Source organism: Temnothorax americanus, unplaced genomic scaffold (genome assembly GCF_048541705.1).
Source record: "Temnothorax americanus isolate GAGA-0224 unplaced genomic scaffold, ASM4854170v1 Scaffold3, whole genome shotgun sequence".
Taxonomy (NCBI): Eukaryota; Metazoa; Arthropoda; class Insecta; order Hymenoptera; family Formicidae; genus Temnothorax; species Temnothorax americanus.
In genome coordinates, this window is record NW_027509442.1 from 7,973,661 (window position 1) to 7,999,609 (window position 25,949).

General features: G+C 38.6%; 7 protein-coding genes across 12 annotated transcripts in view; 3 read left to right on the plus strand and 4 right to left on the minus strand.

Annotated features, from left to right (window-relative positions):
- Nucleotides 1-554: 554 nt before the first annotated feature.
- Nucleotides 555-2,249, minus strand: LOC143900356 (uncharacterized). The gene is made up of 4 exons (XM_077411597.1): nt 1,574-2,249; nt 1,217-1,352; nt 866-1,131; nt 555-772 (listed from the first exon to the last, which is right to left on the minus strand). Exons 1-3 carry the CDS (start codon nt 1,604-1,606, stop codon nt 869-871), a joined length of 432 nt encoding a protein of 143 aa, XP_077267723.1. The 5' UTR covers nt 1,607-2,249; the 3' UTR covers nt 555-772; nt 866-868.
- A 138-nt stretch (nt 2,250-2,387) lies between these two features.
- Nucleotides 2,388-3,551, minus strand: Rps29 (ribosomal protein S29). The gene is made up of 3 exons (XM_077411601.1): nt 3,391-3,551; nt 2,645-2,744; nt 2,388-2,555 (listed from the first exon to the last, which is right to left on the minus strand). The coding sequence occupies exons 1-3, from the start codon at nt 3,450-3,452 to the stop codon at nt 2,547-2,549; spliced, it is 171 nt and encodes a 56-aa protein (XP_077267727.1). The 5' UTR covers nt 3,453-3,551; the 3' UTR covers nt 2,388-2,546.
- Nucleotides 2,388-9,040, minus strand: Smug (Single-strand-selective monofunctional uracil-DNA glycosylase). 4 transcript variants are annotated; one of them, XM_077411589.1, is made up of 6 exons: nt 8,871-9,040; nt 7,926-8,800; nt 7,718-7,867; nt 7,537-7,644; nt 2,645-2,744; nt 2,388-2,555 (listed from the first exon to the last, which is right to left on the minus strand). In XM_077411589.1, exons 2-5 carry the CDS (start codon nt 8,703-8,705, stop codon nt 2,709-2,711), a joined length of 1,074 nt encoding a protein of 357 aa, XP_077267715.1. In that variant the 5' UTR covers nt 8,706-8,800; nt 8,871-9,040; the 3' UTR covers nt 2,388-2,555; nt 2,645-2,708. The 4 variants fall into 4 exon arrangements, with proteins under 4 accessions (XP_077267715.1, XP_077267714.1, XP_077267717.1 ...); XM_077411588.1 differs by lacking the exon at nt 8,871-9,040 and having other exon boundaries at nt 7,926-8,855; XM_077411591.1 differs by lacking the exons at nt 2,388-2,555; nt 2,645-2,744; nt 8,871-9,040 and adding an exon at nt 7,275-7,417 and having other exon boundaries at nt 7,926-8,864.
- On the plus strand, nt 4,365-6,920 carry Ttll15 (tubulin tyrosine ligase-like 15). The gene is made up of 4 exons (XM_077411582.1): nt 4,365-4,558; nt 4,827-6,010; nt 6,151-6,358; nt 6,423-6,920. Exons 1-4 carry the CDS (start codon nt 4,517-4,519, stop codon nt 6,519-6,521), a joined length of 1,533 nt encoding a protein of 510 aa, XP_077267708.1. The 5' UTR covers nt 4,365-4,516; the 3' UTR covers nt 6,522-6,920.
- On the minus strand, nt 6,675-7,297 carry LOC143900354 (tRNA-specific adenosine deaminase 2). Its single transcript, XM_077411596.1, has one exon. It carries the CDS (start codon nt 7,295-7,297, stop codon nt 6,746-6,748), a length of 552 nt encoding a protein of 183 aa, XP_077267722.1. The 3' UTR covers nt 6,675-6,745.
- Nucleotides 9,041-10,062: 1,022 nt separating the features above from the next.
- Nucleotides 10,063-12,612, plus strand: Usp39 (ubiquitin specific protease 39). 2 transcript variants are annotated; one of them, XM_077411580.1, is made up of 9 exons: nt 10,063-10,200; nt 10,523-10,801; nt 10,870-11,045; nt 11,127-11,352; nt 11,444-11,730; nt 11,819-11,947; nt 12,022-12,083; nt 12,192-12,414; nt 12,495-12,612. In XM_077411580.1, the coding sequence occupies exons 1-9, from the start codon at nt 10,089-10,091 to the stop codon at nt 12,558-12,560; spliced, it is 1,560 nt and encodes a 519-aa protein (XP_077267706.1). In that variant the 5' UTR covers nt 10,063-10,088; the 3' UTR covers nt 12,561-12,612. The 2 variants fall into 2 exon arrangements, with proteins under 2 accessions (XP_077267706.1, XP_077267707.1); XM_077411581.1 differs by lacking the exon at nt 12,495-12,612 and having other exon boundaries at nt 12,163-12,363.
- Nucleotides 12,613-13,168: 556 nt separating this feature from the next.
- Nucleotides 13,169-25,949, plus strand: part of LOC143900016 (rap guanine nucleotide exchange factor 2) — a 116,405-nt gene continuing 103,624 nt past the window's right edge. For both annotated transcript variants that reach the window (XM_077410909.1, XM_077410906.1), the window contains exon 1: nt 13,169-13,603. The gene's annotated coding sequence lies outside the window, so the exon portion shown is untranslated. The remainder of the gene's footprint in view (nt 13,604-25,949) is intronic.

Sequence of the window (25,949 nt, forward strand, 5' to 3'; positions counted from 1 at the left end):
GAAAAGGGTAGCAGGGCGACAGAATTGAAAGTTGAGAGACAGATTTTGCGTCGTTTGTGTAATCAGTTAAAAACAAATTTTGCACTATTTGTGTAACCAGTTATATTAACTTATATATTACGCGATGGCTTCTAGAAAACAAAAATATTACAATTGGCTACTAAATTGTAATCGTATGATTCAAGAAAGTGAAATAAAATATAACAATGATATTATTTTTGCCATTACTTTGCTGTTGACAAATCAAACTAAAAAAAGATATTATTCTAAAAAAAGTTTTGGGTTGCACCGCTGTTTCAAAATCGTAACGAGCATGGCTTTTATAAAGCTACCTTACCATATATAAGATTAGAAAGTGCAAGATTTATTAATTACTTTCGCATGTCATCAACACAATTGGAAGATTTGTTACAAATTATTGCACTAAAACTCCAGAAGCAGACATTTATAAGAGAGCCTGTCAGTGCTGAAGAACGTTTGTGTTTAACTTTAAGGTTTGTTTTATTACATTTTTTAAATAAACAAAAATATAAAAGCGACATATAGACAACTGATTATATGGATAATTTAAAATTTATTACTAACACACTATTGTCTTTTATTTATAGATATTTGGCTTCTGGCGACTCAATGATATCAATATAGTGCTGCCACTTGCTTTTCTTAGTAGGTCTTTCCGATCCACTTGCTAATGATTCAGTGTTGATGATTCTTCTATATGCATCATGTAATGACTTGAATTTTGCTTTTGCTTCAGTTTCTGATAATTTTCCTAGAAAATCATTTTATTAATAGATTTATATTTAAGAGTTGCATACTGTTCTTGTAATAATTTTGTTATTCATTGAATATATACTTTGCTTACCATTCAAAGCTTCGGAGACTTCTTTCCACAATTGTGCAATAGCTTTTTACTACGAAGTGGTAGCTCAATTTGTGGATTCCACAAAGGTTCGCGTGCATGTACTTCAAAAATTAGTTGCTCTTCCAGTTCAAGCAATTTCTGTTTTTCATCGACATTCAATTTCTTTCTTATATTTTTTCTTTTATTTGTTAGTATTGATGATGGGTTTTCTTGAACTGTTAGCTCTTGATTATTAATTAAACTTCGTCGTAATATACTTCCATCTTCTACAAATTGTAACAAAATAAAATATTATTTTTAAATATTATTTTAAACAGATAATAGATATTAATTTATATTACTTTCACATACCACACACGGGATAAAAATAACAAGTATTCTCATCCATAAAATATTCAGTATACCCTTGAAGGCACTCGTGTTTCGTGACGTTATCTGCTTCGCATATAACCTCACATAGTCCACATGTCATGACTGGCACCAATGTCTATAGCATTAAAAATACATTTACACTTCATAATTATACATATATGTTTAGAAATATTGACTTTTTTTGGTTTACGTTTAAAGATGTAAATGGCTTTATTATTTTATTTTAAAACAAAATATTCACATAACATATATCTATTACAAGTTATTTCAATCAAGCACAATTGTTTCTTTTAAACACCATTATAAAAATAGCTTGTTTTATGTATATATACTTACTTCTTCATGTTCATTTTCCTCGAATGAATTCATCTTTGCATATTTGTGGTTATGTTTTCTTTAGTATACACGCTGTATACACGACACTATCGACTATCAACTGCTCAACTGCGTTTGAGCAGTAAATGCTTTGTAGTTGAACTGATTCAAACTACAAAATTGTTGGCGCTGGAATACGAGCGACAAATTTGTCGCTTCAATCGCTTGTTTTAGCGGCACGTGAAATTGCGCCTTTATGGTCAAATAGGCGGCTCTAACCTTTTTTCCCCGCTCTTTTTTCGCAGCCTTATGCTCACGGCCCGAGACACTAATGGGGAAATGCATACGTCTCATTTTTCCTTTTTTTTTCTCTCCGATGTCTAATTGCATTCTCTTATTTTAAGTATAGAAAATATATGATGTAGCGTAGCTCAGACTTCAATACTCACAATTTAGATTTAAGGTTTCATTTGCAATTTACGTTTTGATTATTTAACGTCTGAAGTTTAAAGTGCGTTTTAGATGCAACATTGACGTCCGGACAATGTATTGTTGGAAATTCCGGAAAATAGTTCTACATACAATATATAAATCTCAAATAAACCATATGATCCATTGCCATGAACATACTCCAAAACTGATCTCATTTATGTTCAATATCGATATCTTATGCTTTTTAATAGGAATATGTTAATATTACTATCAAAAGTATCAAACATCAATTTCTCCAAACAATTCAACAAACTTTGATCGCATTTTTACGTGTTTTCGAGAAGATTCAAAAGAATTATTTCCATCTGCTGGGGGATGTGCAAAAAACATATACGAAATAAAATATTGGATTATGTAGATATAAATATATTCATTTCAAGAACGTTGTGTGCCAGATGTTACGCAATCTCCATTTTTTTGCTGTTAATTTAATCTCAGGATGTTGGCGTAGAAATCATGGTGATTCACCCGTGAATTGCTCGTACTAATTCCTATATTATATTTAATCCAGCTGTAAAACAAAGAAGACATATTTAGCTGTGTTAGATCCCTTGTGTCTACATCGTAATGCATCAAAAAGACAGGGATATATATATTTACTTTCTTGAAACCAATATCGGCTGCATATTCCCTGAAGCACTGTCGGCAGATGTTCAGGCCGTATTTACGAATAAGCCCATGTCTGTTTGCACAGGCGCGGCTGCAACAAAATCGATTTTATTCAGATCGCACAATACATACATTTGCACACCTAATACATATAATATAATGAATCATATATAATAAACGTCATCTTGATTCGAGATTGATATATTTATCTGCAATTATTTTATTTTCTGCATTTAAAACATTTTGGAGCCAAGAAAGAAAAATTAACAATTTTTTTTTTGGTTTAACCAAAACAGATATTTGAATAACATTTTCTTTACGTCTCTCCGGTTGGCGAGGACTAAAGCGTCTTTCAACCTTCCGTTAGATTATATAGCCCATTTATTGTATTTAATCCACTATACGAGTATAATTTTCTAAATCTAAATTATTCTTCGTGTCTTTTCATTCAACAACGTGCATTTTTGAGGTTAGACTGCTTGTAGCTTGCCCAGGCGATAGTAATCGACGATACATACATATATATACCACAATTATTTAGAATTTTAATTATTACACATCAAATGATTCGCTTTAAATCGAGTCTTGGTGATTGATACTATGCGGCAACGTTCGGAACGACGCCATACGAACGTCCTACGGGATCGATCACTTGATTCTGCGACGCGTTATTTATCGAGCGAAAGTACTTGATTGCTAATAAAAGTTGGCGAGAACGAGAAGAGCGTTATACTAACCAGGACCTAGATCCTTGACCGTATTTTCGTGGGTGTGAGTACCAAATATTTTGAAAACCCATGTTCGCACGTGTCACTACGTTTCTCCTGCGACGAACTCACGAACGTGTCGAACGTGAAAGACAGGAAATTGCGGGAAATGACCGAGGAAGCGAGGAATGTGGCAGAAGAATCGATGAAACAGAGCGAACTCCACCGTGCGGCAACTTTTAGAAATCCAATCTGACCTAACCTTCATGCCCGGTCACGTGAGCACGTTTCATAAACGGAAGGCGCTTATTTAGAACGCGTATAAATTTTCCACGTTTTTTTTCCAACTTACATCAATGACACGGGAAATATAATGTTATAAAGTTCAGATTTTAATATAAAATGTTATAATGTTAAGATTTTATTGTAGAATGAGTATATTTTGTATATCAATAACGCAAGATGTTTATAAAAAATTACTATGTATTTTTGAAATATAAATCGATTTTATATAAAAAAATATCAACATATTAGTGACATTTATGTAAATACATAAAAAATGTACAAATTATTTATTTTTGCATTTACTTACATTTAATATTAGATTTCTTTTAGACTTTTTAAAATTTTATAATAAATATGGAATTTAATTTTCAGGAGAAACGGTGTATTTATTGGACTTTCTCGCATAAAATTCATTATTCATTAGAGAGAATATATTATCATTATGAGAATAATAATTCATTATTAGAAAGACTATTATTAATAGAGAGAAATTTTATTAGATATTGGAGAGAAATTCTCTCGTCAGAAAATTTCATAGATCCTAAACTAAATATGAAATATTTAAAAATTGCAGATATTGATGAAGCACACGTGGAAAGTAATCATTAAATTCTTTTCTCGTGATTTTTTTCGGATTTCAGTCTTTAGGATAAACGTCATACGTCGTGTCCCGAAGAGATTGCAGCTCCTCATTGTAGTCGTAAATAAGAGAAACCGGTTTTTCACGGACTCTCCCACGTGGAAGGCAGTTGGTGGAGCGGGGATAAGTTACAACGGTACATACTTTCACGCGATGTGCATTTCAAAAGCAAACTCATTGCGGACTGAACGATTGAGTTAATTCTAGTCCCGTTTAAATCAAAATACTGCTATGTCAAACGAAAAGAAGCGTGGAAAAGAGCAAGACAAAAAGGTATGAGATGCAAAAATTATTTAGAAACTATTTTTGCACTACACAATAACGATTTGATATTTAGGTCAATGCTGTAGAACAGTAACTAAAAATTTTAATCAATTCTATTTTTTTTATTAGAAGATATTTAAAGATATTTTAACGTTTACTAAAATTATTATTAGTAGAATAAAATATTAAATTTTATTTTTTCCTCGCTTTATCTTTAATTAGATTTAAAAAAGTTCCAACTGAGAGAGAGAGAGAGATAATACTATTATATTAACAGAAAACACTATGTGCCATGGAAAGACATATCGTGAATCTGAAGGTGAAGACAGCGCTGAAGATTATTTTATCTTCTATAGTGGGTCCTCTGATTCTTTACGGCATATTTTTCGTATGTCTGCGTTATGAGATACGCTTAAGGCATCTGATCGAGAGACCGATAATAATAAACGAGGTTCGACCAAAATTCTGGATTTACGCCAAGAGCAACAACACCGGTTACCTGAAACACGTGTACGCGGTGCTCCATCGACTCGGCTTCCAGGAGAGTAATAACGAATCTGACTGGGATCTATTGTGGGCCCACGATTATCCGTTTCGCGTGTTGTCCGCGAGCTTGAATAAATTGCAACGGCATCAGCGAGTGAATCATTTCCCTGGTTGTGGCTACATCACGAATAAGGTCGAACTGTCGACGTCGCGTGGCGGCCGGTACATCCCGGCGGCGTTCAAGATGCCCGAGGATCGGAAAGCCTTCCTCGATTATGCTAAATTGAATCCAGCGAAGCGGTTCGTACAAAAGTTAAATGATCATCGGGGCATTCGCATTTGCAGCAGCAGTGACGCAAACTTCACCGCCGGCACATTCATTCAGGAGTTCATCGAGCGGCCGTTTCTTGTGAATGGTTATAAGTTCGACATAGGCGTGTACACCGTCGTCACGTCCGTGGATCCGCTGCGGGTGTACATTTATAAGGGCGACGTGCTATTTCGCTTTTGTCCAATTGAATATTACCCATTCGACCCAAAGATTTTGGACAAGTACGTGGTTGGCGATGATTATCTGCCGATTTGGAACGTGCCATCTTTGAAGAGATACTATACCGAACTCGGGCACTCGATGAAGGACTCATTCGACGCATACGTCAGGGAGCAAGGAAAAAATCCAGCGGAAATGTGGGACCGGGTGTACGACGCTATTCGAGAGGTCGCTCTGATGAAGGAGGCGCAGATCAAAGAGGTCTCCAACCGTTTCGGCAACGGCAGAAATTTCTTCGAGCTTGTGAGATTCGACTTGGTTCTCGACGAGGATCTGAACGTCTACACGATGGAAGCGAATATGTCGCCAAATCTGTCCTCTGCGCATTATCCTCCGAATCAGTTACTCTATGAGCAGGTCATATTCAATACATTCGCGCTAGTCGGTATCGCCAAGAGGACTAGAAAAGAATCCTTGAAAATAAGGTAAGTAGCACAAAGATCGATATATCAAGATTTCAAGAAATATAAATATTTCTAATAATGTAACTCTAGCCACCTAAAAAGTACACGGTAGAATTATTTATATAAAAAATATTTATATTATTGGTGTATCAATGTTACAGTAATAAAAAGGAGGAAGAGATGGAAATAGCGAACAAGAATATCGTAGTGTTGCCAGAACTCTGTAAAAATTGCGACAATGACTGTTTTCGCGTAGAATGCCACGTGTGCCGACCATGCTTCACGTCGGAAACAAAACTTATTTTGACGCAGAGTTATCTCGAACATCAGAACCGGATGGATTTTCAAAGAATTTTCCCGCCGCCGATAGTAAGTCATGGTTTTTTTTCGTATAGTCAGTCGTCTAAATTCTAATCGGATGTATTTTTTATAGACGAGAGATACGATGCTGAAGAATTACACACTGAGAAATCAATTGCTTATTAGATGGTACCAAGGAAAATGCGACGTAGACGAGACATGGTGCAGTTGATCACGAAATCAAAAGTATATCGCGAGTCCTACGCAATTATTATTTCAAAAACGCGCGAATATCGAAGTTAATAATATTAGTACTGGGTTCTAATGGTTGTACATTGTACATATAGAATATAAGACCATGAAAATTATATGCTGGAGCACAGCGTATTATGTAACGACTGGAAATATATTTTATATTCGTGTAACGTATACCAAATGAGAATGTACAAAAATGTTTCACATAAATTCAGAATTAAAAAAGCTGTTGCTCTCCGTTGACGAAGTTCCTTCAGCGTTACGTCCTTTTTTGACTTTTGGTTCAGGCGCGTTTGGATTGACGCCTTTATAAAAATTTTGGAGCAACCTCATGGCCTCCTCTCCTTTAACGTTTCCACGTATCACTATTTTCGGATCGTAAAACTTTGGTACTTCGAGAACACTGACGCAACCGCCAAATCGGTCGTTCGCACAACCGTACGCAATACCGCGTACTTGTAGTTGAAGCAATGCCGACGCACACATTACGCACGGCTCTACCGTGACAATTACATCTAAATTGTGAAACACCGTTTCCCACGCCAAATGTTTCTCCGTACAGAACTTTAAGACTTGGTCGATGCAATTTATCTCGGCGTGACGAGTTGCATTACAAGTTTCGTTTACCGTATTATTGCCCGTTGCAATCACTTCGTTATTATATATAAATAAACAACCAACCGGGACTTCACCGGCTCTCAAAGATTCTTCAGCTTTTTGTAACGCACGGTCCATCCACGCCAAAATATCCATAATAAGTACTATTAAATATTATACTATATGGCGAGTTTGAGATATTTGAAAAAATCAATACACGAAGAAAGTTATTTTTTTTTTTTTTTAATAAAACTCACGTCATTCGTGAATTATTCTCTATAAAAAATATAAATGTTTTCTTAAACGAAATAAACAAAAATATCTATCGTCTGAAGTTTATACGTTGAAAAATACGTGTACCTTACGCGAGAGAAAGTTTAAACAGTAGTACTTGCTTTTTCAAAGTATTTCAGTAATTTCAATTCGTTTAGTCGTCGCATAGCCATTTCATTCCAATTTTGATTACCTACAGCTCTTGGACTGGGGTGTCGCAGGACCGTTACCTGAAAAGACCCGTTTATGAGCGAGTATAAATTTTGTATTACGATTACTATTAAAATAACTTGCACACGTTACCTGTACCGAAAGACCTCCAGTCTGGACCGCAATCCGTGCTCTTTTTTCGGCGTAGTTGCCAATGCCAACAACGATCTCTGCTTTCAGGAGTTGTATTATATCTATCAGGGATTTGTCGCACAGCTCGTGTAAAATCCTTTGTCCTTCGCCCTGCAAAATACAGATGGTTCAGCATAAGAAAAGAGAAACGGAACGGGACAAATATTGCCTTGATTTCCGCAGGGGTGACGTTCCTAGCTTTGCCATCCATGAACGCGACGGGGCAGTAATTGTGTACGTATGCCGCGCGGAAAAAGTTCTCGGGAGTTTCACACAAGTCTCGGAAGAGGCCCCACAACCTTAGTCCGCTGATCTCGCTGCGCGTACATTGGAATCCTATCACCTTTCGCGCAGGATGTTCCTTCGAGGGTTTGCCAACGGGACCGGAGATTTCGAGCCAATCTCTCACCATACTTATTTCTCCGAATGGCACTCCGGTTTGCGACATGCCCCATGGTCCGGGATTCATACCGACGAACAAAATCTTCTTTGTACCAGTACAGTACTTGCGTACATACGTGGCATGCGTTTCAACGGCATACTCAAGCGGCGTGTAAATATATTCGATGGACGCGGGAAAAGAAACCTGTCGCAATTTGATACAAAGCTCCCGTTCAATCGATAACAATCTATCGGAGACAGATGTGGATGTGGATGTGGATGTTGCAGACATGTGCTCAACTGCATTTCCATTTTCTCCCGTGTCAGAAGACGGAGCAGGTACTAGAGAGGTATCCTCGGTTGTATCTTCTTTCGCTTCTGTATCAGAAACAGGTGCCGGCCGTGCAGATGTACGTTTCTTTTTTCCATTTTCCGCTGCATCTTGTTTACGTCCCAAAGTCGTTTGTATTTGGCTCATATAATCTACGACCGTTGACGTTGCGCGTTTGAGTTTTTTTTCGCTCGGCAACGCGTTACTTTTCGCTCTGGTTTTCTTCGCACGAGGCATAATTATTCACGAGAGTCCGATGGAGCTATATAAGCTCGAAAGATACGTATTTAAATATTATTTAAAACGTCACACGTCTTTTTTCGTAACTTACGCTGCGCAGATTAAAACTGATAAACATCACCGCGTACTACATACAAGTGCAAGAAACCAAAGAAACCTTACTCGTGTCTCGTGTGCCTCGTGTGTAGGACGGCACAGGATCGCAGTTCCAATATCTTTCTCTCTCTCTCTCACTCTCTCTCTCTGATCGCTCGTCGTTTCGTTTAGTCCGCGAAACGCATCCGAATTTTCCGAAAATATTTGCCGTTACGCAGGTATACGAGGAAGCCTTTACTCACCTGTGTTATCCCGTCACGGTCATGAATAGTATGTATGTATGTTATGTATACGCATACCGTGGAATCGGTGGAATTGACACGTCGTAGCTTGCACCTTCTGTATCTCGCTTTTCCCGCCTTTCGGAATCTGGCTGCACTAGTTCAGAGTTTATCTTTTTTACTCCACCGTGGAAGGAAAAAGATAAACTCTGAACTAGTGCAGCCAGTTCAGCACGGGAAAACTAACCCTAGATACGCATCCGACCGTCATCTCAGTTTGAGTGCAGGAAGCAGGAAGTGTAGTAGTGTATGTACGAAGGTACATAAGCTATATCCACACAAACTTGCATAAGCCCATAAACGAGAGAGAGAGAGAGCCCTGTGTTCCTTTTTTACTGCCAGTACTGAAAATCTATAGTTGGCGTCACGTATACTATAGATTTTCCACAGATTTTCAGTACTGGCAGTAAAAAAGGAACACACCCATATATATATATATATATATATATATAATTAAACAAATTAAAATTATTATTTATTTATTATGTAAACAAATTGAAAGTATATCAATGTATCTCAAGAACTTACGGTTAGCTTTTCTGACAAAATTTGTTTATTTCTAAAAAGTTTCTGTATTTTGTTGCTCCAATCCCCAATCCTGCGCAAAGAGTTGTGTCATATATACATGAAAAAACTAATTGCGGGCGCTACTCATCATAATCTGATCGTTTAAATACGATTTTGAAATACTAGTTGGTTGAATGAGATCTTAAGATGACTTAATAAAGCCTACTGACTATTAATTAAAGCGCAGTCGACTTAAATCATTTTGAAACATAAAATCGGAATATAAATACTGCACTGCGTAATCCCTTGATGAAAGACGTACGTCGTACTGCTGTGTTTTTCAAATTCTAAATAATGATTGGGGCTGATTTCGGCGATTGACGAGAGTATATACGTTTTACAATTCTGCAAATTCATGAATAGACTTTATATTCGTAGTAGTATTTTGTGTACACATAATTTATAAATGTGTGTGCGCGCGCGTGTGTATGTTTATATGGGCACTGCCGGCACTGGGCAGATTCCAGAAATGGCGTCCGATAGACGAGGTGCTCAGTTGAAACGGAAATTGGTTGATACTGGGAGCGACTCGGATAACGAAACGGAAAGTGAGTGTGTGCAGTTTTGCACGATGAAGTATTATTAGTGATTTAAACTAATACGTTCTAGATGCACATCGCGGCTTTAATAAAATACAAGAAAGTGCTGTTTACACAGCACGCGTTGAGGTTAAATATAACGTTTGCCATGGTTTTCCTTGCCTTTACAAGAATTTTTATAATATTAATTAATATTTATTGATACGTGAAAAAGTAAAACAACCGATAGCGTCACGTATTTACTCTGTGTTTACGTATTTGTAACACGTAGATCGTAGTTGAAAATATAACCTAAGATATCTCACAGGTGTATACTTTTTTTCTGTCGCAGGAAATGCAAAGCATGTGAAAACGAAATCGGAGGCACCGCGACTGTGTCCGTACTTGGATACGATTAATCGGCAATTTTTGGATTTTGATTTTGAAAAATTATGCTCCGTATCACTGTCCAGGATCAATGTATACGCTTGTCTGGTTTGTGGCAAATACTTCCAAGGCAGGGGAACCAATACCCACGCTTACACACACAGCGTGGCGGAGAGTCATCACGTCTTTCTTAATTTACACACGCTCAAATTTTATTGTTTACCAGATAATTACGAGATAGTGGGTAAGTAAACCTATATTTCGTTCCTCCGTCTTTGTTCTTCGGCGACTAAAATTTCAATCGTTTATCAGATTCGTCCTTGGATGATATCAAATATGTGTTAAATCCAACCTTCGACAAAATGCAGATAGCCCAATTAGACAAGAGCGATAAGCAGTCTAGAGCGATCGACGGCTCTATGTATTCGCCTGGAATAGTAGGCACGAATAACATAAAAGCGAACGATTACTGCAACGTCATTTTACAAGTAATTTACAATTAAATAAATGCGAGTATTTGTCGATATCGATATTCCGTGACGGCATTTCGCGACGTCGATATTTTATAGGCGCTTTCGCACGTGACACCTCTGAGAGATTTCTTTTTACGAGAGTCCAACTATTTCCACGTAAGGAGACCACCCGGTGATTCGTCGTATCTTTTGGTACAAAGGTTCGGAGAGCTTATGCGCAAATTGTGGAACCCACGTAATTTCAAAGCGCACGTAAGTCCTCACGAAATGCTGCAAGCGGTAGTTTTGTGGAGTAAAAAAAGATTTCAGTTCACGGAGCAAGGTGCGTAGCGAAATTTATCAACCGATACCAATACTTTTCGACGACGATACATTTAAACTCCTATTGTTTTTACCGATAAGTCACTGTTTAGGCGATCCGGTGGATTTTTTATCGTGGTTCCTAAATGCTCTCCATCTGGCGTTGAACGGTACGAAGAAGCGTGATTCCAGCATAATATATAAAACATTTTTGGGTCATATGCGGATATATACGCGGAAGATTCCGCCGTTGGAATTGGAAGAGAGCCAAAGAAGCGAATTATTGAACACGGTGGAGTATGGCGAGACTGTGACGGAAAGTCCATTTTTATATCTCACTTGCGATCTTCCGCCACCTCCATTATTTAAAGATCAATTTACGGAGAATATTATTCCACAGGTCGGTATATTCTATCCAGGAATATCGATCGCGTAAATAGAACGTAGAAAAAAAATTAAAATTCACCTTTCACCTTTTATTTACCCAGGTAAATCTGTACACGCTTTTGAACAAATTTAACGCCGTCACTGAGAAAGAATATAAAACTTACAAGGAAAATTTCATGAAAAGATTTGAGATTACCGAGCTGCCACCATATCTCATACTTTACATAAAAGTAAGCGCCGCTTCGCGTGCCGTCAGGATGGATATATATTTTGCGTCATCTGATAATTGTTTCGTTGGTTTCAGAGATTCACAAAAAATACATTTTTTGTTGAAAAAAATCCAACAATTGTGAATTTCCCCGTTAAGTGAGTATATATGATATTTTTTGCTTTATGGACTTTTATACATATATTAAAAAAAAAATTCGCGTTAACGGTGTTTCAGTTATAAATCCTGGTTACGTTGTGTTGCAGAAATGTCGATTTCGGAGATATTTTAACACCGGAAGTAAAAGCCAAGCATCCGTATACAACGTACGATCTAGTAGCCAATATAGTACACGATGGCGAACCTGGTCAAGGAACGTATAGAGTCCATATTTTGCACAGAGCCACTGGTCAATGGTACGAACTGCAAGATTTGCACGTCACTCAAATTTTGCCCCAAATGATCACTCTCACCGAAGCATACATACAGGTGAATAAACCGAGAGAGCACTTGCTTTTTTTTTTGCAATTTACGATATTTAAATAACCACTTGTACTTTCTTTTTACAGATTTATGAATTAAAGAAAGACGCGCACATGGAAAACGGAGATAATAAAAATAAAAAAACTACGTGATACGCTTAAAGTTGGAAAATATGAAAATAAAAATTTACATTTTATCTACGCAGACTTCACCTTGATTTTTTGATATCTCCATAATAAACTCGCAATTTTTTTGTTACTTTCATTTTTCTCAATTGTCTCCATTATCATGTCTATTACATATAGACAATCCTCGACAGTGAGTTTTTTTATCCGAATTCTTTATTTATTAATAAATTTTCTCTTTTCATAATAATTTGTCAACAAATTAAGTTATTACAATTATATATTCAATTTCTCAATATCGAAAGGATCTTGCTTTTAATTTTGTAATAATAAAGGACGAGTTATATATATATACGATAAATAACCTTAAAATCATTAATATTATTTTACATTATGAAAACGTTCAACTCACAATTATAGTACATAAAAGATAGCATTTTTCCTTCTGTAAAATTTAAACAGAGACATTCGCTCGGCTCGCAGTTTGAATTGCGGCCGAGCGGCGCCGAGCGATACCGAATAACCGAATATGCCGAATGGCTTGACGACGTAGGAGGGAGACGGGGAGAGGCGGAGCCGCACGGAGAATCCCGAGTCCGAGCGAGCGTCGTCGAACGTCGAAGTCGAATAGTCTGCTCGTGAGTCGCGAGTCTGCCGGAGCCGGAGTTGGTGACGGAGCGGAGCCGCGAGCCGCGAGTGCCGCGACCGGCCGTGCGAAGCGATCCGTGAGTGAACGTGTGTCGCGCGCGTCGCGTTCCCCGCGCTTTTCGTACGTCGAGACGCGCCACTCTCTTCTCTCATTTTCTCGTTGCTTCGCTCGTTGGGTTGGCGTCGCGTAGGATCGCGCGGCGCGGCGTCCGCGGCAACACGATTCGCGCGCGCGCGCCGTTACGAGCGGGCCGGGGCCGACTCGCCGAGTGTTCCGCGCGAGTGTTGATCGCTTTGTAACATTCATCCTCGTTGCATCCGTCACGTGGATTATCGCCGGCCCGACGAGACGGAGGACCGAGGATCACGCCGGGGGACCTTCGCTCGACCGCGCGTCACGCACGCCGTACGCCCCGCGCACGGTGAGTCTACATTCTATTCTTGCGACGAAAGGCGAGGAGAGGCGACGACCGACGACATTTCGAACGGGCGCCTCGCGCCTCGCGCTCTATCGTATATTCCTATCCGCTGACCGCTAATTCCGCTATCCGTCTTTCGCGATGGCGTTTTCCGTCGATCCCCGTCCCGCGCGAACACGCAGAAGCGAAAAAGACGTTTGAAACTCGCTGCCCGCCACTGCCCGCGGCGGTGGCAACGGCAACGGCTGCGTCGCGTCGGCTGTGTCCTTCTCGCGTTCGTGCCCGGGCCCGACCTTCCCGCGGTGCATTCCGCAACGTCGTCGGTCGTCCGCGCCTTCCCTCTTGCTCCTTTTTCTTTTTCCGGGAATTTCTCGGCTCTGCGTTTTCATGTTTTATTCCCGCGCGGCGCGGCGCGGCGCAACTCGGTGACGGCGACGCACCGAGCGAGGATACTTTTACTTAACCTACCTGTCCATTCCCCCTCGCCTCCTCGCCGTCGCGCGCGACGTCGAATGTCGAATGTCGATTGTCGAATACCGAATACCTGTTTCGCGCGATGCTCGAAAAAACTGTTCGGCGAGGATTGCGAGGAGGGCGGGTGGCGGGTGGCGGGTGGGAGCCGGGAGGGGAGGCGGTCCGTTGACTCTCGCGGAAGGCGCCCGGCGCCGTACGTCGCGCTCGCGTAAACTCGTTTCTGCGCGCGAAACGATCGCGCGGATGACGAATAAATTAAATTGAACAATCCACGTCTGTTGTTTCGTACGTGCCTGCATCTAATTGTAAGATTTCGGAGTCGCAGCGCGCGGTCTCGGAAAACCTGGATTCTCTTGCACGTGCATCTCTCGAGAGTCGAGACTCATTGTCAGGGTTAAAGGCGTGACTATGTGGACGGGACGACTTATTGCTGCCCGAGGTTGCACGATGTTGCTTCGATGTTGGAATTTGTCGACTTGAGCTAGAAAGTATTGAGTATTCTACGTCCTTGTGCGAAATAATTGTTGGTTGTTGGTTGTCGTATGGCGATCTTCACCTTCGTCGTACGTTGGCTTGATGCTAAATCTTAGCGTCTACCACGTGCGAGATGCGCCGTTGTGAAAAAATCTGCAAAATGATATCGCTGGTACTCGCGATGTGCGACCCGAACGGCACTGTTGTTACACAATCTAGAGATTTACAATTTACATTGTATAGCGCTTAGAAAGAATTGAAAAATGTCAGATATCAATGTTAAACAGATACTTATTCGAATAACGGGTAGCGACATGGAACAAAAATACGATACGATTACGCGAAATTAGAAGTTGCGTTAAGAATAGCGTATACAAGCTGGCCTTGTATACGTTATCTTGGAAAAATGGTTTCGTAAGCTTTAAGTAGGTTCTTATTTTCACTCGTTCGCGATGTGTTTGACTCTTTAGTAAAAATACTTTTATTCTTATCATATTACGTAAATCGAGACGTAAATGAATAATATCATTTATAGTAACGAATAAGAAGATACACGCATTTAATAGTACGGTACAATTGATATTAAAAGTATATGCATAATATATCGAAGATATTAATTTTGTCTATTTCTTGTGTGTGTGGGTGTTTATTACTCAATTAATAATTGATAATATTACGATTGGTCGAGAGAGAGAGAGTTACGGATCGATCTTGAATTAATTATAGGATATACAAAATCCGTTAAAAACTGGTTGAGCTTCTCGAATACAGGTTTGTCTCAAGTCCGAATAATCTTGGCACGTTTCCGAAGGTAAATTTTTACGTGGGTGTGCGGCAATATTGTCCAATCACGCCACGTACGTACGCGAAGATTCGTCATCGCGTGGCATTCGCGGAAATGACGGAGACGTTTTCACGATGGTATAACATTAATCACTCCTGTGTCTTAATAGAAATCCTGATTAATGGAACGATATACGTGTTTAATTGCGTTAAGCGATTTTTTAGTTATTTTTTTCATTTGCAAAAAAAAAATTTGAAGCGATTCAAAAGTTTGTCTAGAATTATTAACTACAAAGAATATTTTTGAATTATTAATTACCAAACATATTGCGATATCTTTTATTACGTGCAAGTTTTAGTCTCTTAAAATTTTATTTGATAAATTTCTCTCTCGTTTAAAGATTTATCGTGATTGTAAACTATAAATTTAAGTCTTTTTCAATGTAAAAGGAAGCGAACGTTTTTAGATGCGTATACCTTTCTGCAGAAGCCAAACTAATCAAAACTGCACTTTTTATCAATTTCTTAATTTTAGTACCAAAGTACACATGGAGAGTCTATAACTTAATTTATAACTTAACTTATAATGCGTAATATTATAAGTTAATATTATAATATTAATTTTTTCTATTTTTTCTATTTTATAAAGTTGATCAAGTTGGCTTCTGAGAATCTCGTATACCTACTTGCTTGATTCGATCGTGCAAATAAGTTGGTGAGAGAATCAAATTAAGAAATGTCGGATGTAACGTAACGCAATACACGAATTTAAATAAGATATAAAGAAGGAAAACAAGGAAGCGTGAGATTTACTCGAGTAGATATATCGCAACGGCAGGTGGCCGGCTATATGCAACGTAGACGTACACGCGTGCGTACCTGGACTACCTGTAATTGAACCTGATACGGTGACGATGCCTCGCGAGGCCGCGAGATACCGGCGACGTGGGTTATCCGAGTCACGGTTCCGTAGAGATTATTACGCGCATGCACAGATGCGTCTCGAGTGTATAGCGATTAACGTAAACTCTAAAGCCGCTGTGAGACGTCTGCTTGAAAGTCACTTATTTTTCGAGAGCGACTTTCCAACGACAGCTTTGTGATATAGACATATGGTATTGACGGCGATACTCGATTATCGCATTCTCAAAAGAGGTTCTTACCGCTGACCGAGAATAAAATTCTCAAGAGAGCATCCGTTTTAAGCGCTGCGGACTGTGTATATAACATTTTGTAATATATAAAATGTTATGATGAAAGAATTAAATGGAAAAAAAAAAAATGTTGCTCAGCACATATTTATTTGATATACTTTTTAATGCAGTTCGTATAATATAAATATTTATTAATTTTTAATCAGATTTTTTGATTATTTAATATACAATATAGTAAAATAGAGATGTAATAGAGAGAAGTTTTAACACGAATTTTTCGTCTAATTTTCGCGAACGCTTTGAATTTTTCCAAGTGACCTAAAACCGTCCGCGAAGCGGAACAAACAAGCGCAAATTGTCTTCCTTAAATTTCGGAATCTAGGGCGATCGTTCATGAAACTGATACCTTTCACAATTCAAGTCCAATCGAATTAACGTTTATTATTCTTCGTTTGGCGAAGAACGTGAAATGTGATCCTCTTGTATCCTTTTCTTTTTTGCGAAAATACTGCGAAACGTACTAATCGAATTATTGAACAGAGAACTAGAATATCTCGTTAATTTTGGTATTTTGCTATTTCTTGGCGCGCATCTAACTTTTACTAAATATAAAATCGTCTACTTATTACTTATCTATACAAATATATACATATATCTGGAGGACTCTTATGGCATCCGGGAGAAGCCCGCGCGTGTCGATAATTTATTTTCTCTTAAGTGCTTTTCCCGCGCATGAAGAGAGAGAGAGAGAGAGAGAGAGAGAGAGAGAGAGAGAGAGAGAGAGAGAGAGAGAGAGAGAGAGAGAGAGAGAGAGAGAGAGATGAGAGAGAAAAAGAGAGAGAGAGAGAGAAGAGTGAGAGAGAGAGAGAGAGAGAGAGACGAGCTAGAGAGAGAGAGAGAGAGAGAGAGACTGAGCGAGAGAGAGAGAGAGAGAGAGAGAGTACCTTACGCGGTGATTAGGAGTTGAAGGGACGTCGTGTTGTGACTCGTTGTGAATTGTATATATACGAGGTACTATGCTCATTTACGTAATGCACTACGGGATGGAAACAATACAGCGCGCGCTACCGTGCCTTGCCTGCAGCTCCTTAGACGCCGAAAAAGAAAAAGAGAGGATTTTTTTCGCGGCTGTCATCGCCGAGTCTGCGTATTTGCTGTTTCGACGAGTCGTTAAATTCGTGACGCTTAGGTGCAACTAAAAGACGCGGATTGCAATGATGCGCGAAGAACGCGCAAAGCTGTTCGTGGGAAGCCTCGCACTCTCATGCTCGATATGAAACGCTATTGCCGAGAAAAATTTCGTGCGATGTCAAGGGACAAATAATCTCTCGCGATTGCACGGCACGTATAATATTGTGATGCGTTTTGATATTTTTTGTTAGATCTCTCGCGTGAGTTGGAGAAATAAAATGCGCCTTAACAATTGATATTCTTGTTATTTTCTTTGAATGTTCGGGAAGTCGTCCCGTTTCTGCTTCAGAAAATCCCGAGGTTACTGAAGCTCCACTTGGCTGAGAGACAAGTCAGGTTTTACGTAACTGTATGGAACACGCAGCGCACAAAACATTTTGATATTTTTAGCTTTTATCTCTAAGAATTTTCAATTTTCAAGCTGAAAATTTCATAATATCTCTCTCTCTTTCCCTCTTTTACTTCTTCTCTGGAAAATATTTTATGTTTAATGTGCGGCCACATCGGTTCTTATTCGCTAGGAAAAGACTGGGGAAAAGACCGTATATTTTCGTCGGGTGAAATTTATAAGAATGACTCCATACTCTATAGTCAAAGCGTTTTCGTTACAGCGTAAGGTTTTCTGGTAGTTTAGAGTCAACGTAAGCGCATGAGTTACGTTAGCCGCGCGTACATTTTTCTGGACGTCAGATTCACGACCCCATCGATAATTCGCGCAACGCGTGCGAAGTAACGATGGAAGATTTCTTTCACGAACAAGGCAAGGGATTACGTTGCTCTTTCGTCGCGGCCCGGAAGACGTTGGGAGATTAAGAACGAGAGCCTGCATAGCGGTAATGGAAAATCGGAGAGAAATGTGTGCACCGCACGTTTGAGCGATGCCGATCGAATAATGAGGTCGGAACGATCGAGGTCCGTGCGGAGTTCCGTTTACAATAAATAAAATATAACAAAATTCACGAACGACATCGTAAAATATTCTCCGTTAATAAATTGACATTTAATATTTTCGTTAAAAAATTTTGACAAATTTTGAAAGAGGAGGTTTTGCAGAAAGGTAATAAATTCCCTTTTTGTCAAATTACAAAAAGGAAAAATAAAATTGAGCAACTCGAAGTATACAAATAACATATTTCGAAATGTAATTATTTTACCGAGGAGCCTATTCTGATAAACGTTAACGATATCGTTACGTGCTTTGCGCAGCTTTTTCTATATGGTATATTATATATCTGGCGCAAAGTATTTGTATGATAATTTTAATCGTCTAACGTTTCTCATGTCGTTATTAAAAATGAATGAATGAACATCGAGTAAAAAACAAAGCTGATCAATTGTAACTTTTCTGTCTCGCTGGTTGTGCTCGCGATGTTTACGCTCCTAAGTGCACCCTGAATTTTATCGTAGCTCGTTGCACTTATGAATGAAGGTAGTCGTCGCGTGGGGAAGCGACGAATGCACCAGATCGATTAACCTTTTATGGCGCGAAGCTCTCTCTTTTTGTTGCGATACTCGTTGGGTATATAAACATACCGAAGTATACGGAGCGAATTTTATCGGTGTACGCGCGCGTTCTGATGTATTTATGAATGGCTGGGGAATAGGCCGGGTGACTTTTGGGTAAATGCCATCGGTCACGTCACATAGTTACTGTTGTTTTGATATACCCGTAATATTTCACCAGGAATATAAATTTAATTTATTAACGTATTGGGATACGCGTGCGGATGATAAATGCGAAACATGCTTCTCTCATCCGAGATACTTTTTTTTTTTTGCGAAAATCTCTTCTAACTAAACTTCTAAATTCTCTGAAATCTCAACAAGTTACTTTAGTAGCAAAATAAGAAAATAATTAAAACTTGCACCGATTTAATCACTTTTTACGAGTCTTCTCGCCGATATTAAAGACGTTGAATTTTGCCTTACATTTTTTCACAAAACTGTATAGTTATCCAAGAATCACATGATTTTTGATCGATCTGCAAAAGAAGGATGCGCCGGAGATCGTAAAGAACCGCGTCTCGATTGAGAACCGATAGTCGAGCGAGAAAACAGCGGCGTCTTTTTCCGCTCGCTTGCTAATACGACCGCGACGTTGCGCGTGGCGTTTTGCGACAAAGTCCTAACTTTACATAAAATACCTACGCGAGACGTATTGGTGGTATCGGTCGCTCAAGTTAGTCAAGTTCGACCGCGTGAATCTTCAAGTAGGCCATAACTCGTCAAGTGCGGCGACCGAATGCGGTCGCTGCATAAGCGCGGCGACTATTGTGACCCACAGCCTGCACTTTCCGTTAGATGTTATTATCCGCACCACCTGTCTTAACGTGCGCTTCCCCTTCTTCCGTTATCTCCCTCCTCGTATCTACATGTCCTTCGCCTTCTCTCGTCTTCTTCCTTCCTTCCTTCGCATCCGCCGTCCGTTTCGCTCTTCCGCCACCGGCACCATATTCGCCTCTACTGTTACACCTGCGGCTTTAGATGGCTCGCGATGATGGTTAGTTATGTTGGAGAGAGCCCCCCCTACCCTCCAGAAGACACACCTTGGCGTGTCAATTATTTAAATCGGCGATCTTTCATTCATGTCTGCATGCTCTCTCATTTTCTTCCGTAATGTTATCTTGATGCGCGTTGTGCCTGTATTAGGTACTTTGTATGAGAAGACTAAGAGGCCTAACCGCGCCACGCTGCATTCCATCACTACATGAATTCGTATGGAACTACATTATGTAGCGGATGCGAATGTTAAATGGGTAATATAAAAGCAGATAGTTTCATGCGTTTTAAAATTCACCAAAGTTTTTCGGCAGAAATATTAGATAATGTATTCAATAATTTAATTTGTATTGTATATATAAACATCAAGGATTTTATTTTACGATATCGCTCGAATTTTGTTGCGTATAAGCTTTACGTTCCGTAGAGTCTCTTTGAAAATAGAAGGTCTCACACGTGATATCCCGCTATATACACCCGCGGGCATCTCAAAATTCCGACCTTCGAATCCTTTTACACGCTGCTAGGTGAAGTTGCGTAAAGGGAACGATCCCACGCGAGGCACGTGCTCAACCTCGTTTGCGCCTGCGACGCAAACGTTGCATATATTTGCAAACGGTTATACGACATGTAAGTATTTGCAAATTACACTTGACGAAAATGGGGCCTGGAAAGTTGCGGCCTTACATCGTAGCGCGGTATATAGTAGCGACTCTCGATAATAACAGTTGCGAAAATCTCCGCAAGTCCATATGTATATGTATATCCTTCGATATACTTTTCCGCGCTACAATTTGAATAAACTTACGTAAATTAGTGGCATTGATTTATGGATATTTAATATACAGTGTTGGCCGCAACTTGTCTTCTTTAATTGAATATTGATGAGCTTATTTATTATTAATATAGTCTCTATTATAGAGACTTTATTAGACGAGTAGGTGTAATAAACAATCAATCGTGAAGATAGAGAAGACATAAATTTTTATTTAATTTCCAACAATTCTTTCCTTTTTATTTAATTTGCTATTATTTCTGTTTTTCCGAATTACATCACATATTTCAAGATATTTTTTATGTAGATATTTATCGCAAATTATTAATTAATTGGCAGTGTCTTAATTTGGTATTTTGAACCTTCGCGGCGCAGGATGTAATTTGAATTAATTTATTGCGAATAATTATTATACGCAATCACGCGAGCATTGTTCCAAATAGGGGATTTGCATGCGCCACACACTTCGCGTTGATTAATGATTTCACGTTAATATTTTTGCAATAAAAGATTTAACGCGCGTAGATCGCTACCTTATTTACTACTGAAATGTTTTATATGAAACAGTCACTAATAATTTCTCTTAATTTTGTTCTATTATTATTAAATCTCCCTGTTTTCCCTCTATATTCGAAAGATTTCAATAAAATGAATATGACGAATATTTAGCATTTTGCATAACGCATAACAAGCATATGCATGGTAATTTTATTCATGTTTAATAATCAATAATAGTAAATATGACTCCATAATTTTTAGTTACTCTTATTTTAATTAGAACATATCGCGTCAACATGTTGTGACGAACAAATAAAATATTACTGCATGAATATATGTATATCAAAAAATTTAAATTTTAAAGTTCCACTAATGACTTATTATATTATGTTTTTGTACAATATAAATGAAGGTTATTATTATTAAATAATTTTATCAACGGTAGGGTGGTAGGCAAGCAGTGCAAATTGAAAAGTATCACGTCTCGACGAGAAAGCGGATATTCGAGAAGTAAGAGGATTAAGAGATTTTATATATAGTAATCGGTGAGAAATACGATCTTTAGCCTTTGCGTGCAAGACAAAGTCGAAAGTGTAGTACGTCTTTCAGAAAGCAGCAGAGCACGCACAAAAGACAATAGTCGGAGTTGCACAATTCCGTGCCGCTACTGTCGTTGGGCACTCTCTGGAACTGGCAACGTAGTTTAGTAGTAGCGGTAAAACGAGGTCCAGAATAAAAATCGCGAAAGAGCCGTCGCGCGCCGCGAGATCGCGATTCATCCTCGATCTTATCGGGGCGAAAAAAAAAAGAAAATGAAGAAATACCGACCGCACCATCTTCGAAGGGTCATCGCTTCCGGCCAATTGTATCTTGGATTTTTTCCGGTCTCACACGCTTCGCATAACTTCTCGTCGCGCGTCGGTCGGATTATTCTCGTTCGTCCTTCTCTCTCTTTAGCTTTCTCTTTCTCTCTCAGTCCCTTCTTCTCCTCCTCCTCCTAAATTTTATACTTAATTAGATTCTGTTAGTTTTAATAATTGCACGCGTCGTCTTTCATTCACTTTGAATCATGTATATTACTTTATTCTGTTATTCTTTATTATTCTTTTTCAAATAAATGTTCTTTTACATATAAACTGTGACTATAATATAGTACATAAAAAATGAGTAATAATAAGTGTTTTTATGAATTTTGCTGTTTGTGCCCCTTGATGCTGTTTTACAATTACTTTAACTATCGCCAATTTGAAAGATTATTATTTTTCTCATCAAAACATTTTGTATTGCCAACATAGATTTAATTCTGTGATAAATTTTTCTTTTTTTGTCGCATCCGAGCTATTGATTCTTATTCCTTGCATCGTTGTCATCGTGTAAATATTCGAAAATTGTATGGAATTTCATACTTATGCGCCAAAGGCCTCGCCGAGAAATGTGTTAGGAATTTCGGGTTCAGAGTGGAAGGAGCACGAAAATATTTAAATTCATAACTCTCTAAAATGTATTAAGGAAAAATATTTGCGACGACGTAAATTATTTGCACTTGCAAGGGAATTTATTCGCGGAATAAAAGATTGTTTATGCCTATATAATACGATTAAAAATCCACTTTAGTGTGTATTTTTTGTTGAAATTATGAATAAGACAATATTTTATTATTGGCTGATAAATTTGCTTGGCTTAATGTGCGGTTTTTATTTTTGCAGAAATTTTCAAATAAACACGGAGACTGATATTTGCATTCAAATTTTTTATTGGATATTTTATTTGAAGATTAAATTTACGTATTACGGATTTTCAAGTATATTTAATAATAAAGGGAAAAAACAGGATGCAGGGGTTGGTACGATCGATGTCGGGGCGGAAAACGAGAGAGAAGTCAGGCATGAGTTATCTCAAATTTATATTAAAAGCTTTCCCGATGCGAGAAGCCGCGGAAAATGCGTTTATGCGTAGTGGGTGTGACGTGTCAATTTTCGGGCAATTTCGCGGCAATTTCCTGATCCCTCCGTAGATTCCTTCCGCAAGGAAAAAGGAGGGAGAGATCGAGTCGCACGAAGGAAGGAAACGCGTTTAAGAATCAAGCATTTCGTTCTTATATATCGGAGGCATGCGCCGAAAATCAAATTGAAAATTATACTCATATTGAATGCAAAAAACTTTTTGCATTAATTCATTACTCTTTTTAAAGAGAATTAAAACTATTTAGATAGAATTTGATCTTAATCAGAAGCAAGCATCAAATCATTTTTTCTCCCAAAAAAAAAAAAAAAACTTGCGAGAAATATGTTACGATAAATATTTGTCAATATTACGTGCGAAATATATAGTCGCACATACGCACATCATATAGTCGCAATTTTTGCAATATGTGTAAAAACTGCTATAATTCTAGTTAAAATTTCCATTCGGTTGACATAAGAAAATAACCGCTTGTGTGTGTGTTTTTTATTCGCGATAACGAAAATGCGAGCGTTTGCATGAGCTGCACTTTGCGCGTATCTGGCAGTTTCGAAAATGAAACTCACTAATACAGATTTTAATCTCTGGGTAATAACGCGTCTGTCTTTTGCCGTTTTATCATGGTGAGAGCGATAAGTTTCACGTGGAGCAAAGCGGAGCCTTAATCGCCCTCCCGTCCGATCCTTGCGCACGCAATAAACGACTCTCATTAATCCGCATGCCACGTAGCGTGTTTTTTGAGACATGTCCTGGCTGCGGCGCGGCGCGAGGAACCGGAAGTGGTTGTCTGGACACGCATGGCCGCACTTATCGGAAAAGGACGGTTCTTTGTCGCCTGTGCGCAACAACGACCGTTGAAAACCTGTGTGCGAGCGGTATCCGATACATATATTAGCTTCATAAAACACAAATACAAGTTTACTCCTACATTCTCAGATCGACCACAACGCGTGTTCTTCTCTCCCAAAATAATTATCGTTCGCGAAACAGCTTCTATTTCGCACGACTGCGAATCTTTCGAGCGTGAGCTCGAATGCAATCATATCGTGATTGCGCTCGCAATCAGAACGAAAATGTCATCGAACGAGAATGAATTCTTGCGAGCGAACTTACATGGTGCATGCGCGCCGGTACGTTAGGCATGGCAAGGCATTTGTTGCGGCCGATCTGATTCTGATAACGTTGCATTACAGGTGCAACGACGAGCTATATAGAGGTATAGCTCCCTATGAGGGAGCTGGTAATTTAAAGGTATAATAGAATCGATCGTCAGCTATATCTGCAAGTCGTGCTCGCCATTTCTTTGCCTTTAGCAACTTAGTCGTTGATAGAATGTCGTCTCGAACATAATTAAATATCTCTACCGTGTTACTCTAAATATCATTAATTAAATATTTTAATTTAATATCTCGTTAGTTTGCGTAGCTAAATCTTTCGCGTAATCGATAGTCGATGTATACCAAACGATATTACTAATTGTTAATTATTAAACTTTTGTAATACATGAAACTATAGATTTTTTAAACATATTTGTGCTGATACCAGTTGGATATTAAAAATGTAATGCCATGGTTTTTATTCTCCAATATTTACAATAAAAAACTACGTTATCCGTGTCTCTGCATGTGTGACATGCGATTTATAATCCAATAATTTATACTATATCATATACTAATTAAAATATATTTTTGTATACAGATATAAACAGATATGCGAACAACCGATATGAGATGATAGTAAAATATAAGCAGTATGATAATATACTAATTATAAAAATGACTTACAAAATATTATATACATAGGTATATATGTATGTATATATCAGGCAAGTTAGTTTAAATAATTTTATGTCATGTTATGTCATATTATCAAAGAACGAAGAACTACATTAAATTTTCAATCTCCTTTCACACGTGAGAAAGATTTTATATCGCCAATTCTTCTGTGCTACTTTTCCGGTAGAAAACATCGCGCGCGACATCATTTTTATATTTATAAAAAACACATGTCCGTGATGGCCGAGACTGCAATTGACTTTTCGACGGTGCCAGGTGCGCGCGGACTTGGAATTCGATCGCGCAGCAGGTGAGCCGTTCGCTCGCGTGCTACTCTCCGTGATCTCGCGTGCGCGCGTATTAAAGCGTCCGTACTCCGTCGTACTATCGATTCGTTAGGGGAGGTTCAGTGACCATCGAACAACTCGGACTCCTCGAGCTTCGTTGTGTATTGTATGGTCATTGGTATATATAAGCCGTATGCCGTGTCGCGGCTTAACTCCAACTGCAGCGTCGGCATACAAATGTCGCTATCAACAGCATTAGTAAAATACAAAAATAAACAAAGTTAGAAAAGGAAACTAATCATAATATGGGGACATTGACTTAAATTCACTTCATACGTTTAATGTGCAAAATGTGGCGATTTGATATTGAGTTTTATCTGGCTAACGTAAAGATGGCATGCAATGTCAGTGGAAGGTGGGATTTACGCACAGTCACATTTAGCACTGGAGGTGAGAATATACATAGATCGTTCCATC